General features: G+C 42.6%; 1 protein-coding gene across 1 annotated transcript; it reads right to left on the bottom strand.

The window, feature by feature from the left end:
• On the bottom strand, positions 1–12,382 carry LOC115077575 (olfactory receptor 1J4-like). Its single transcript, XM_029579870.1, has 2 exons — positions 12,269–12,382; positions 1–975 (listed from the first exon to the last, which is right to left on the bottom strand). The coding sequence occupies exons 1-2, from the start codon at positions 12,380–12,382 to the stop codon at positions 1–3; spliced, it is 1,089 nt and encodes a 362-aa protein (XP_029435730.1).
• Positions 12,383–12,720: the final 338 nt, after the last annotated feature.

Here is a 12,720-nt window from a genome sequence, read left to right as displayed (position 1 = left end):
TCAGATGTGTTTAGGGTCTGAAACTATCAATACTCTGCATAAGGATTTCTTCAGGGCCACTTTTAACTCTTTGCTTCTCAAGCTATAAATGAGCGGGTTTAACAGAGGGAGAGTGACTACATACAATGCAGTAGGCAGTTTATTTGATGTTTTAGAATCTCCTGAGCTGGGCTGCATATAAACGCCTAGTATAGTCCCATATGACAAAATGATGACTGTGAGGTGGGAGGAGCAGGTGGAGAAGGCCTTGCTTTTCCCCTCTCTAGAACGGATTTTCAGGATGGTGGAGATGATAAACACGTAGGATGTCAGGGTGAGGAGAAATGGGGTGAAGCCTGAAAACACCGACTCTGTATAATTCATAGGTTCAATGATTGAGGTGTCTGAGCAGGAAAGTTTCAGCAGTGCTGTGAAGTCACAGAAGAAGTGATTGATTACATTGGAGTCACAGAAAGAAAATTGAGATGTAATGACTGTGAGTGGCAATGTGTATGTTAAACCTGCAAGCCATGAGACAGCTGCCAGAAGAGCACAGACCCTCTTATTCATGACAATGGTGTAACGCAGTGGGTTGCATATCGCAGCATAACGGTCATAGGCCATGGCAGTGAGAAGCAGAAATTCTATCTCTACACAAACGGGAAAACAATACATCTGTATAAAACATTCAGTGAAAGATATGATATTACTCTGTATCAGGAGGATGGCCAGTAATTTTGGCACAGTGACTGTCATGGAAGAGATGTCAAGGATAGACAGGTTTACCAAGAAGAAATACATGGGGGTGTGTAGGTGATGATCAGCACATACTATGCAGATAATGAGGAGATTCCCCAGCATGGCCATCAGGTAGAGGAGTGAGAAGAGAGCGAAAAGAGGAAGCTGCAGCTCCGGGAACTCCGAGAACCCCAGAAGCAGGAATTCTGTCACTCCCGTGTGGTTTCCCATTTCTCTGAAGTTATGCACCACGGTGTGCTGAAACAATTGAAAAGAAGCAGAATGAGGGGAAAGTGAATAGAGATTAGGCATCCTTGAGAGCAAAAAAAAAAAAAAAAAAAAGTGTTCTCAAGCTGAGGATCTTATAAGTGACCTATCCAGAGGCAATAATGCCTCCTTTCTCCTACTAATAATACCTCTACTTAGGCATTCAGTCACACTGCTAGCTTTGCCAGATGCTTTGTTACTTTAACTGGCTATTTTGAGCTCATTTGTCATAATGATACCTAGGTCTCATTCCTATTCGTTTGCAGTTTTTGACCTTCTAAATGATGCATGGCTAACTGAGTTTTTGCACCTGAGGAAGGTGATTTTCAAAGGAGTTATGCATGTAAATTTAACATACTATCATAGCAATTTTCAAAAGCCATTTACTCGAGTAAATCCTATGGATAACTCAATGGCATATAAAGATGAATTTTAAAAGCCCGGCATGTTCCCAGATCAGTAGATACATGCACATGTTGGGCTGGCATGCGCCCACCCTATTTTAAAAGCCATCAAGGTGTATGTGGTTCTCCTCTTATGCGCACATCTCACGTGGCTGTCAAAAGGGGCAGAGTGTGGGCAGGGCCTGGGCTGACCATGGATATTCTGGGGCAGGGAATGTGAAGAGACAAGAGATATGCAGGTATCTATTTACACGTCTGGGCATGTGCCCAGGTCTAGTGCAGCATAGGGACCAGGTATAAGTTTAAGAAACCCCAAAATACCCATAACTGAGGGATTTAAAAGGTCTAGGGTAACTGGGGGAGAGTAAGTTATTAAACTAGGGGGATAGGGAGGACCTAGCTCCTAAATGGGTAACTGGTAGATGAACTGGTGAAAATGGAAATGATGTGGGTGCGTGCTCTTTATAAAATACCCTCACTTATGAGGTAGAATTGGGAATTGCGCACCTACATGGTCGCCCACTTAAAATTGGGTGAACATTAATGCACGCACAGGCTATTTTATAATGGGGTAGATTTTAAAAGAAGCGCGATCAGCCTACTTTTGCTTGCGCATCAGACTCAAGCAAAAGTACGCTGGATTTTAGTAGATACGCGCGGAGCCGCGCGTATCGGCTAAAATCCTGGATCGGCGCGCGCAAGGCTATCGATTTCGTATAGCCTGCGCGCGCCGAGCCGCGCAGCCTACCCCCGTTCCCTCCTAGGCCGCTCCGAAATCGGAGCGGCCTAGAAGGGAACTTTCCTTTGCCCTCCCCTCACCTTCCCCTCCCTTCCCCTACCTAACCCACCCGCCCGGCCCTGTCTAAACCCCCATCCTACCTTTGTCTGGGGATTTACGCCTCCCGGAGGGAGGCGTAAATCCCCGCGCGCGAGCGGGACTCCTGCGCGCCGGGCCGCGACCTGGGGGCGGGTACGGAGGGCACGGCCACGCCCCCGGGCCGTAGCCACGCCCCCGTACCCGCCCCCAAAACGCTGCCGACACGCCCCCGAAACGCTGCGACAACCGGGCCCGCCCCCCGACACGCCCCCCTCCGAGAACCCCGGGACTTACGCGAGTCCCGGGGCTCTGCGCGCGCTGGGAGGCCTATGTAAAATAGGCTTCCCGGCGCGCAGGGCCCTGCTCGCGTAAATCCGCCCGGTTTTGGGCGGATTTACGCGAGCAGGGCTCTGAAAATCCGCCCCAATGTGCACATATGTGTGTGTGTATATTATAAATGGCCCTGTCCCCAGGCACATGCTGGCGCACATGTGGTGATGTGCGCCCATGCGCAGATATTTATTTATTTTTAATTATTTAAATTATTTCTATACCATTTTAGCAATTACATAATTGATCAAAGCGGTTTACATAATCAAATAAAAATAAAACAACTAAAAATAAATAAAAATCAAACAGTTGCACATAAGAAATTCACTAATTACTTTCCATCTTTGTTTAAACATAAATTAAATAGTAAAAAATCAAGTAGTTAAAATAAAGTAAAAGATAAAACAAAAAATAGTGAAAGTTAGTGAAAAATACAATTCATTTCAAATCCCTATGCTAGTTTTATTTGCTTCCTTTATCTAAAAACATAATACTCTTTACTTAACTCAAGTGCAGGAGGAAAAAATGAAGACTACAAAAAGCTGAAAAAAATTCTAAAAAAGAAACAGAGGCCTACTCCAATCTGATTCACAAAACCTATTGGCCTGTTGAGCCAAATGCCTCTATAAAGAGGTATGTTTTTAATGATTTTTTAAATTCTTTATGTTGATATTAATCTTAAGGCATTTGGCAGTGAGTTCCACATAATGGGACCCGCTACTGAAAAAGCCCTTTGTCTTGTTGTATGAAGTCTGGCTAACCGAACTGAAGGAATTTCTAAAAGATTCATATTGGTGGATCTTAATTGTCTTGTAGGTTTATAAAGCCGTAAAGATGTGCACAGCCAGATATTGTCCTGATTATTTAATAAAGTATGTATTAAAGATATGAAAATTACCGTCATATTGTAGTAATTCTCAAAAGCCCACTTACTCGAGTAAATGCTTTTTAAAATTAGGCCCCAAATTCAAAGTGTTGTAATTTTTCCACATTTAAGTAATTTTTTCCAAACCCTTCCAAACTTTTTCTTTTCTCTCATTTCTCCACACCTTTAACTGTGTCTACTGTGTTACATTCCTTTTTTTTCCTGTTTTATGTATAACTTTCACTTTTGTAAAAAAAAAAAAGTCCAGGATAGGAAACACTATCAAAATAACAAATAATCCTTCCAAAATAATTAGCGCCAACACAAACTATATATAAAAAAATGTTCAAAGATTTTTTTTTCTTTCAATTTTTTAAAAAAGGTTGCAAAAGCATCATATCAGCAGGCATCATCTGTTGATGCAAATTTAATTGATTTTTTTTTTTAATCATCGATCTATCCACCACCAACCTTTCCAAAATGTTAACCAATTTTTTAGTGTTAATATAAGTGAAAAAAATAATTTATTTTAGATAACCATCAGAGTGCCCATCTGGACTGCACAAATTGTTTCTTGAAATGAGAAGGAACGTCATCTCCACGTAGTTCAGGTTTTGGAAGTTATCAAACTTCCTATCTCAAGGAACCAGTCTGAATCTTCCCTCCGGGTAATTGACATGTAGCGTCACAAAAAGATTTATAATCTACAGGATGTTTTGTTCATCCACATCCACATGTGATATTAATTCATTTATAGTTCACGTTGGTGCTAACATTCACATTTTACATTTACATTACCGGCATTAGTGGCATGGGATCTATTTAATGTTTGGGTACTTGCCAGGTACTTGTAGCCTGGATTGGCCACTGTTGGAAACAGGATGCTGGGCTTGATGGACCCTTGGTCTGACCCAGTATGGCATGTTCTTCTGTTCTTCTGTTCTTATGTAACAACTGGATAAATAAAAGAAATAAAATGAATGTCCAAAAGGAGAAACAAATGTCAACATAGATAGAAATCCACCATTTGAAAGGAGAGAGAAAAAAGAAAAATGGAAAGCAAAACATTCCTGTTAGAATTGAAATCCAGACCAGGAAAGAAAGAAATTGAATCTTCCAAAGATGACCGTGAACCTCATCTTGTCCCCTCCACCCCCACTGCCCCAGAAGTTAATGATTTGTGATCTTGCATTAATATCTCTAACCGATCATGATAAGAAAAAATAACTATGCTGCTCCCCAGGCAATCATGCAGGGTTTTAAAGCCGTCTCTGCAATTGCCTGCAAACAAGCATTATTTTCCCTTCAGTCCCCCAGCAGGGGCACTTATAAAGGCATCAGAAATAAGTGGTTTCAGTATCAAGCTCTCAGGAACCTGACGATCACTTTGCCCTCAGTATTCTGGACTCCATCAATCACCATCTTCTGTGCCCTGCCTGTCAAACACTTCCTCACCAAACTTGCAACCCTTTCACCCAGACTTGTACCTTACTTATTAGCATTTAATGTGGAACGGTGTCAGAATCCTTACTGTAGTCCAGTTGGGCAACATCTGCCTCATCTCCCTGATCCATCATTTTTGTTAGCTCTTGAAATAATTCATCCAAGCTCATCTGGCAAAAGCCTCTTCTTGTCTGCCGTACTGTACTCTATTCATTTTAAGATACTGTCCTATCATTTTCTTGGCAGCTTTTTAAATGTTTTCCTCATTACTGGCATTTGACTAACCTCCTCCCTGTTTCTGCTTTTGTGTAATAGAATCCCATCTGTTCTCTCCCAGTCCCTCGGAACTTCCACGGTCTTCATTCTAGAGCTTATTAAGTATTCCCGGGCATAGACTACCGAATCCCATGCCTTTATCCACCCTTGCAAATTCAAATAATTATTTCTCTTCTGTAAATTGCTTCATAACAAGGTCACATTTTGCCATGCTGTTTCCCATCTTCCATCCACCATCTTCCCCTTTTGTAACTGCCAAGCATAAATACTTTATTTAAGATTTCTGATTTTGCAGTTACCCAATTTCACACTCTCAGGGTCATAGAAAGATGGTTGCATGGTGATAGATACAAAGAGACATAGGGCCTCATTTTCTAAAGTATCGCAGGCCTGCTATACTTTAGGTAATGAGGGGCGGGGGGCCGAAACGGGGGGCAGTCCTGCACTAGCCGGCAGCGATCGCACCGCGGCGGTGCGATCACTGCCGGTTTCACACCGAATAGCGCCACCATAGAAAGTGTAGTTATTGGGCACGAAATAGGACGCAAAAAGGCCCTTACCTTTTCGTCGTCCGCGGCATCTTCGCGGAGTCAGCCCTGGTGACACCCCGACTCCTCCTCTTTCAGGGCCGACTCCGCCCCCATCTTGGTATCGCACGTGATAAGGGACTTTTCGCGTGTGAAACATCCCTTATCGCGTGCGATCCGTCTGGTAAATGACCCCCATAGTCACCATATTCCCTCAATGCTCACACATATGCAGTTATATTTTTGCACTTTTGCATTTATGCTGGGTTTTATCCTTCTTTTAATAATGCTACATCAATAAAATAAAGCTATTGTAAAAAAAAGATTTGTATTTATTTTTATTACAAATGTATTCAAAGTATTGATGTTAGTAAATAACTGAAAAAGTTCAGTTGGCAGTTCCATTAAGCCACTAAAGGCAATATTTTTATTCACCTTTTAAAATGGATAAAAATAGCATGAATGTGTGAAATTTAGGTAAATGGACTTTAAGCTGCCTTGAATTACATGCATCCTTTTCCTAATGTGCATAACATTAATCAGAGATGTTCTGTGGGCATTTGTTAGATGTACTTACATGTTATGTATTTTAAATGATATGCCTAATTCTACCAGTATAACAGCCTGGTTTTCATTTTTCGTTTAGCTGGTAATTGTTTTTTAAAAATCAATACTTGGTAAAGGCTGAAAAACATGCATATACCTTAGGTGCCTTATTTGTTTAAAAAGAAAAATTATAGATAATGCAATGGAATGGTTGCTTTTCAGTTATGCATCATTTGAAATTAAATAAAGACTGTGATATTGAAATCTGGACAAGTTTTCTTTTTGCATGACAAGATCTTTGTTTCCACAACCATAAGGCTCAATTTATTAAAGCTCTATCCCCATTCTGTGTTGATAGGAAAAAAGCCCATAATCTTGGTTGTATACTTCTTATTCAGGGGATTTCAATTTACTGCAGGAACAGTGAGGCACAGTGTAACCTTCTGGTTTCTAAAGTGGTGATGTGTTTTGGCACTGTGTAGATCATTCATTTGCTCATTTGTGACCTGTCTTGAATTACATTTCAGATGCTACTATTCAAATCAAGATCCAGATGTATTGCTTATTTGTGTGTGGATGTGTGTGGATGAGGAGCAGGGGAGGCAATTTATGTACTGCTAACCCCATAACATAAAAGCAGTAAATATTTTACTAATATATCTGTGGTCAACATAATAACTTGAGTTTAAATCTGGACCTGTGAGTCAGTCCAGAAATCATCTGGTTGCATAGATCTGACCTTAACATATTTGAAAAAAACTGCAGTAAACTGCCCTCATCTAAAATTGCATAGAGAGCCTAGAAATACAAAATAAATCAATACAATTAAAAGCTAATCCTTACTTCTGTCTTACAATTATTCCAAAGAATAACATGAATAGCACATTCAGAATAAGAGATTTTGCCAATCTGTGTCTGAGGATTCATCATATTAGGGAACATTACTAAAAATTATCTAGTAAAGAAAAATCCGATCCCATCACTTACATTTTGAATGAATGGATTCTATGTATCTGGTGTAAAGAGCCTGATGAGCTAGGAGTATTTATGTGGTGGATTAATTCATTCGGGATATGATTTCTGGAGCCTGGACCCAATAGACCTTGTTAATTGTTTACTAATCTTAAAACCAGTTTTATGAAATTCCAAGGGTTTTCATCCATGAAATAATTGTGTATACATATTTTTAGTGTTCCATATTACATAGGTTTTATTGACTGATGCCTATTAGGACAGAATCAGTGACTGAGATGATTTGTTGGAGGAAACTGAGGAGCCACTGTCATCTGAGGGTGCTAGACAGACTGAGGTTGAGAGGGTCAGAGAGATTAAATTCTTGTGAGACCTGTAAGCATGAAGGTTTTCTGTATAATAAACTGTAAACTGCACCCATGGGATAAATTCAGCAAATGGTCGACAATAGGAAAAATAATTTTTGCAGGAAAGTCCATGCAATCACTGACACCTCTTATTTCTGTGAGCAGATTTCTGTTGAAAAAGTATGTATGAAGATATGAAAATGCAGTTTGTGCATTCCATTTTTCTTGCCCGACCTAGGCACACCCTCAAGATTGCAGCCTCCTCCTGTGGTTTGTCTGTTCTGTAGAATACATAGACTTTTAGAACCACTGAGGGGTGATAATTATCAGATGGTCAATCAATGCAGGTAAAACACTTCCTATCCACATAAAGAACTTTGAAAATTGTTCTCCCTGTATCTTGTATCCTCATTGGGACCGTAACTTTTAAGCAGCCGCACAGGCGCACATATATTCACGTATGCCGGCTCGTGCCAGTGGAAGCAGACATTTTATAACATACGCACGTATATGCGCACATATGTGTGCACAATTTTACATGGCCGCGCACATATGTGCTCAAATGACGCTTCTACTGCATAAGTGGGAGGATTATAGTAGACATGAGCACTGGTGCAATTAAATTTTCCCAGTTCATTCCCAGTTCACCCAGGTAAAGGACAGGATTTACTAACCCCCTAATTTACTAGCCTCCCTTTTACCCTGTTAGTCCCAACCCTTCAAACCCCACTGACTAGCCTAGTTTATTTTATTACTTACACGCCATCCATAACAGTAGTAAAGTTATTCAGCAGGGGACACACTTGTACGCGTAAAAACGTATCCGCTGGTTTCATTGATAAAATCCCGGAATGTCCATGCCCTGCCCATACCACACCCATACTCCGCCTCTTTTATTGAAAAAAAAATGTTGGCGCATACCAGGAAATATGTGTATACTCAGGTGTCTTTTAAAAACCGCGCAGTGCATACTGTCCCAACTTCTGCATGTAGGGGCTCGTAGGGCTTTTAAAATTCACCCCTATGAGTTAAAGATATGTATATAGTGATTTTGCTGTTCTCAATTTTATGTAAGGGCCCTGCCCAAAAGTTAACCTGTTTGCAATGTTATATGTAAGGGTTCTGCCCAATGGTTCCTGTTTTACTGTAAACCGATACGATGTGTGAACGGCTATCGGTATAGAAAAGACATTAAATAAAATAAAAATAAATAAAATAAAGTACTGGCCAGAGATTAGACTTCCTTATACATTAGAGATGGGCCTCTAGCCACATCTGACCCATGGGAACTTTTAGTCCGGCCTGCAATAGTTATTTGAGTTCAAACCTGCAGCGATAACTGGTGTTATGGAATCATAATTGACATTGTCAATGCAGGTGGTGATGCACATGACTAGAAGCGACAAGGCATCAAGCTAATAACCACCAGTTTCTCACCAATCCTCATGGATAGACCCCCCCCCTTCCTATTCCTCACTTAAATATCCAGGAATGAATCCCCTTCCCAGTCTGCAAACTTCTCCCACCCTGACCGGATCCCCAACTTTGACCAACCCCGACTACACTAAGAGTTGCACGTACAAGCACATACACAACCTCACATTTCCCCTGAAATATTCTATAAGGCACACGCACTTCTCTACTTGTTTGCCTGTGAAGATGACATACAACCCCCCCCCAAGGACCCTTTATAGTCTATTCTGAAATCCAAGAAATGTCACAAGTGTCCCAGTCTGTACAAAGGACACATTTCTATGCTATCTAACTGGATAAGTAAAGATTCATCCATGTATACATGTGGTGATTTTCCCCTGCTTTGCTTTGCCACCTACAGAACAAGGATGTGCAAAGTAAATGGCTGCATTTTACCCATGCAACTTGTAGGCAGTGTTCAAAAGCATCTGCTTTTTCTTTACAAATTAGCCGCAAGGTCTGTAGGTAGAAATAGTGCCCACAGACCTTTAACCTCCATGGGTATTTCAAAATCCTCTAAGATGGTTAGAAGATTTATGGGGCAAAGGAGAATCAGAGGTCATCAATCCCCATTTTTTAAAATGCTACACTGCACCCAGAGTCTCAGGGAACCTTCTGGGCACAACTGGATCACCAAGGATTAAACAAACGTAATCTGTGGTTCAAGGGAAAAGTGAGAAAAAGGGCCTTAGGAGGGTGAGTATTTAATTTTTGGAGGTATCAACATAGAAATATAGGAATGACAGCAGAAAAAGGACCATCCAGTCTCCCAGCAAGCTTCCCATGGTAGTATCAGCCGTGCCGTGTAGGTTACCCCCCCCCCCCCCCCCATTTATCAGTCAATGCTGCCTGATGTGCTTTGCTTAAAGACTTGGCCATAGAAGCAGTCCTGTGTTTTTTCCTTAACATCTGTGCATCAATACCCCAGACTGTAAAAAAATCAGGGCTTGTTTTGGTTGTTTCTGAATGCAAATTCCTATTTCCCTGCATCCCCCAGCCCACTCCTTTGAAGCAGTTGCATCAAAAGCATCAAGGCTTATTGATTAAAGGTAGCAATCCTATGGCGCTCACTCCCAAGCTTCTCATTTTAGTCATAAGCTTCCTGTGCAGGACCGTATCTAAAGTTTTGCTAAAATCCAAGTAGGTCACATTGAGAACTCTTTCTCAATCCCTCGGTGCCAGTTTCAAAATGGCGCCGATAGCCTTTGACCTACTATGTCACAGGGGCTACCGGGACTATTGGTCAGCCCCTGTCACATGGCCATTGGCACCATCTTGTGCTCCTACCATGTGACAGGGGCTGACCAATGGCACTGGTAGCCCCTGTGACATAGTGAGGGCAAAGGCGATCGGCGCCATTTTGAGTACTGGCATCCGACGGCTGGTGTGCAGGAGGTCACTCCCGGACCCCCGCTGGACTTTTGGCAAGTCTTGTGAGGGTCAGGAGTGTCCCCCAAGACTTTCCAAAAGTCCCTGGTGGTCCAGTGTGGGTCCGGGAGCGACCTCCTGCACTCAGACCATCGACTGCCAGTAATCAAAATGGCGCTGACAGCCTTTTCCCATACTATGTCACAGGGGCTACCGGTGCCATTGGTCAGTCCCTGTCACATGGTAGGAGCACAAGATGGCGCCGATGGCCATGTGGCAGGAGCTGACCAATGGCACCGGTAGCCCCTGTTACATAGTTGGTCAAAGGCTATTGGCGCCATTTTGAAACCGGCACTGAGGGTGTGAGTGCAGGGGTTGGCTCCTGGACCCCCCCGCTGGACCACCAGGGAGTTTTGGTAAGTCTTGGGGGGGTCCGAAGAGTGGGGGGTTGTAGTTAATTTTAATTTTAGCGGGTAAACGAATAGAAATCGACGTATTAATGTATCAGGGTGCTATACGGCCGAATGCAACGTATCTGCCCCCCGACAAATCTGAATCCTGAATGCAACGTATGGCATCCCTCTGCACATCTGTAATGGTAACTAATAGTAACTAATTTTAGTAAGGTACGAATTAAGACATTGATCATTGTATTCTGTTTTATTTTGAAGTTTAACTTTGATGTATTGATATTTGCCAAATAAGTTGTTATATTGTAAACCGATATGATGGTAATAACCAAATATCGGTATAGAAAACTTTTTTAAAGTAAATAAATAAATAGACTATGCACTACATACACTCATATTTGCCACCATGTGCGGTTGTTTGAGAGTTTTATGAAATGAATATATGGTAAGGACTCTAAAGTCTGAGGTCTTCACCTACTTGCTGGATGGCTTCTGTATCATTGGAATGAAGGATTCAATGAGTTAGGAGTAAGTTAGCTGATGAACCCATTTGGGAGATGACTCCCTATGACACACACATTGCCCTTGCTGTGTGTATTTTGTATCTTTAGATTAACTCTTAGTGTGCCTACTGTTAAAGCTCTGGCAGTGGACCCTTGGTCCGAGGTAGAGTCAGCGCTACCTAGGAGAGTAACCCCTCTTAGGTCCCTACCGTCGGAAGGCGAGGCCTGGTGATGTAGACGTGGAATGAATACTTCACCCTGGAAGCTCACAATTCCCCCAGGAGGAGGCCGTAGGAACCCGGCCACTGGGACTTAGGAGACTCCCTGGAGACCGAAGAAGGCCTGGATGCAGGCGCCTCCTGCAGGTCGTGTAATCCAGATAGCTGGCGCCTCCAGCAGGTCGAAGTCGATTCAAGTGTAGATCTCCGGAGAATGGACCGAAGTCGGTCTGAGGGACTAAGCAAGAAGAATGGTCGGAAGCTGGTCCAGGGGTCGAAGCCAGAGATTGTTCGGAAGCTGGTCCAGGGGTCAAAGCCAGAGAATGGTCGGAAGCCGGTCCAGGGGTCGAAGCTAGAAGAAATCCGTCCAATGAGGGAAGAACCAGGAACAAGGACCAAGAAGAACAGGAACCAGATGAGCAGGCTGTGGACCAGGAACTCAAGGCACAGGAACACACAGGACCAAGATCCAAGATACCAAGGCAAGGTCTGAGGAGCAGACCTTACCTTAAACACAGGGCACCAGGAAGAAGTTCCAAAGAGGAGCCATGACCATTTCTTGTCATGACCCCTTTAAATCACCTCAGCAGCCACGCGCGTGGCTCTAGGAGGCCCGGTGGGGGCGGAGTCAGCAAAACGGTGGCCATCTTGGAATTGGCACAGCCACGAAGAGAACCACAGCGGTGGCTGCTGACTCCTGCGGGCGTCCCAGGAAGGGCCCGACGCCGAGGGTGAGTGACCGGCCCCAGTTGCGGACCGCCGCAGCCAGCGGCCGTAACACCTACAGCACCTGTGGATTTTTCTCTCTGTTTTTCATGGACAGGGGAATACTTCCTTCTCTTTGTGCTGTTGCCATCATCATTCCTATTGCTGAACTCTGCAATCAGCTGTTTGTGCATCGTTTTCCTTCCACAAATTGCTTATTGTTGGTTTTTGAATGGCTGAAAATTAATACTTTAGAAAAAAAGTTTTCTTCCTTTCTGGAAGATTGTATTTCATGGTTAGTGTACAGGTTCCTTTTGTTAATTTTCCCATTATTTGGTATTTAAAGGCATATCTGTGTTATAAAGTATTGTACAGGAGGGATCTTTCAGTGCAATATCTTTTAGAAATTATCTAATTCTTGTGGAAAAAGCTGAACATCTGGAATTTTTGTTTTCATTTTCTTTTTTTAATAAAACATTTTTCTCATGCCCTAACTTACCTGTTCATAATGAGCACTTAATAATTGCCCTCT

Source organism: Rhinatrema bivittatum, chromosome 16 (assembly GCF_901001135.1).
Source record: "Rhinatrema bivittatum chromosome 16, aRhiBiv1.1, whole genome shotgun sequence".
In the NCBI taxonomy this organism is placed as follows: Eukaryota; Metazoa; Chordata; class Amphibia; order Gymnophiona; family Rhinatrematidae; genus Rhinatrema; species Rhinatrema bivittatum.
This window is presented reverse-complemented; position numbering and strand designations above follow the sequence as displayed.

What these genes read in the sequence shown, in the direction of transcription:
- LOC115077575 (XM_029579870.1), bottom strand. Translation starts at nt 12,382, where the DNA reads ATGCACAAACAGCTGATTGCAGAGTTCAGCAATAGGAATGATGATGGC. An exon ending in GAGAAAAATCCACAGGTGCT is followed by an intron (nt 976 to 12,268) that starts GTAGGTGTTACG and finishes CAATTGTTTCAG; the next exon opens with CACACCGTGGTGCATAACTT.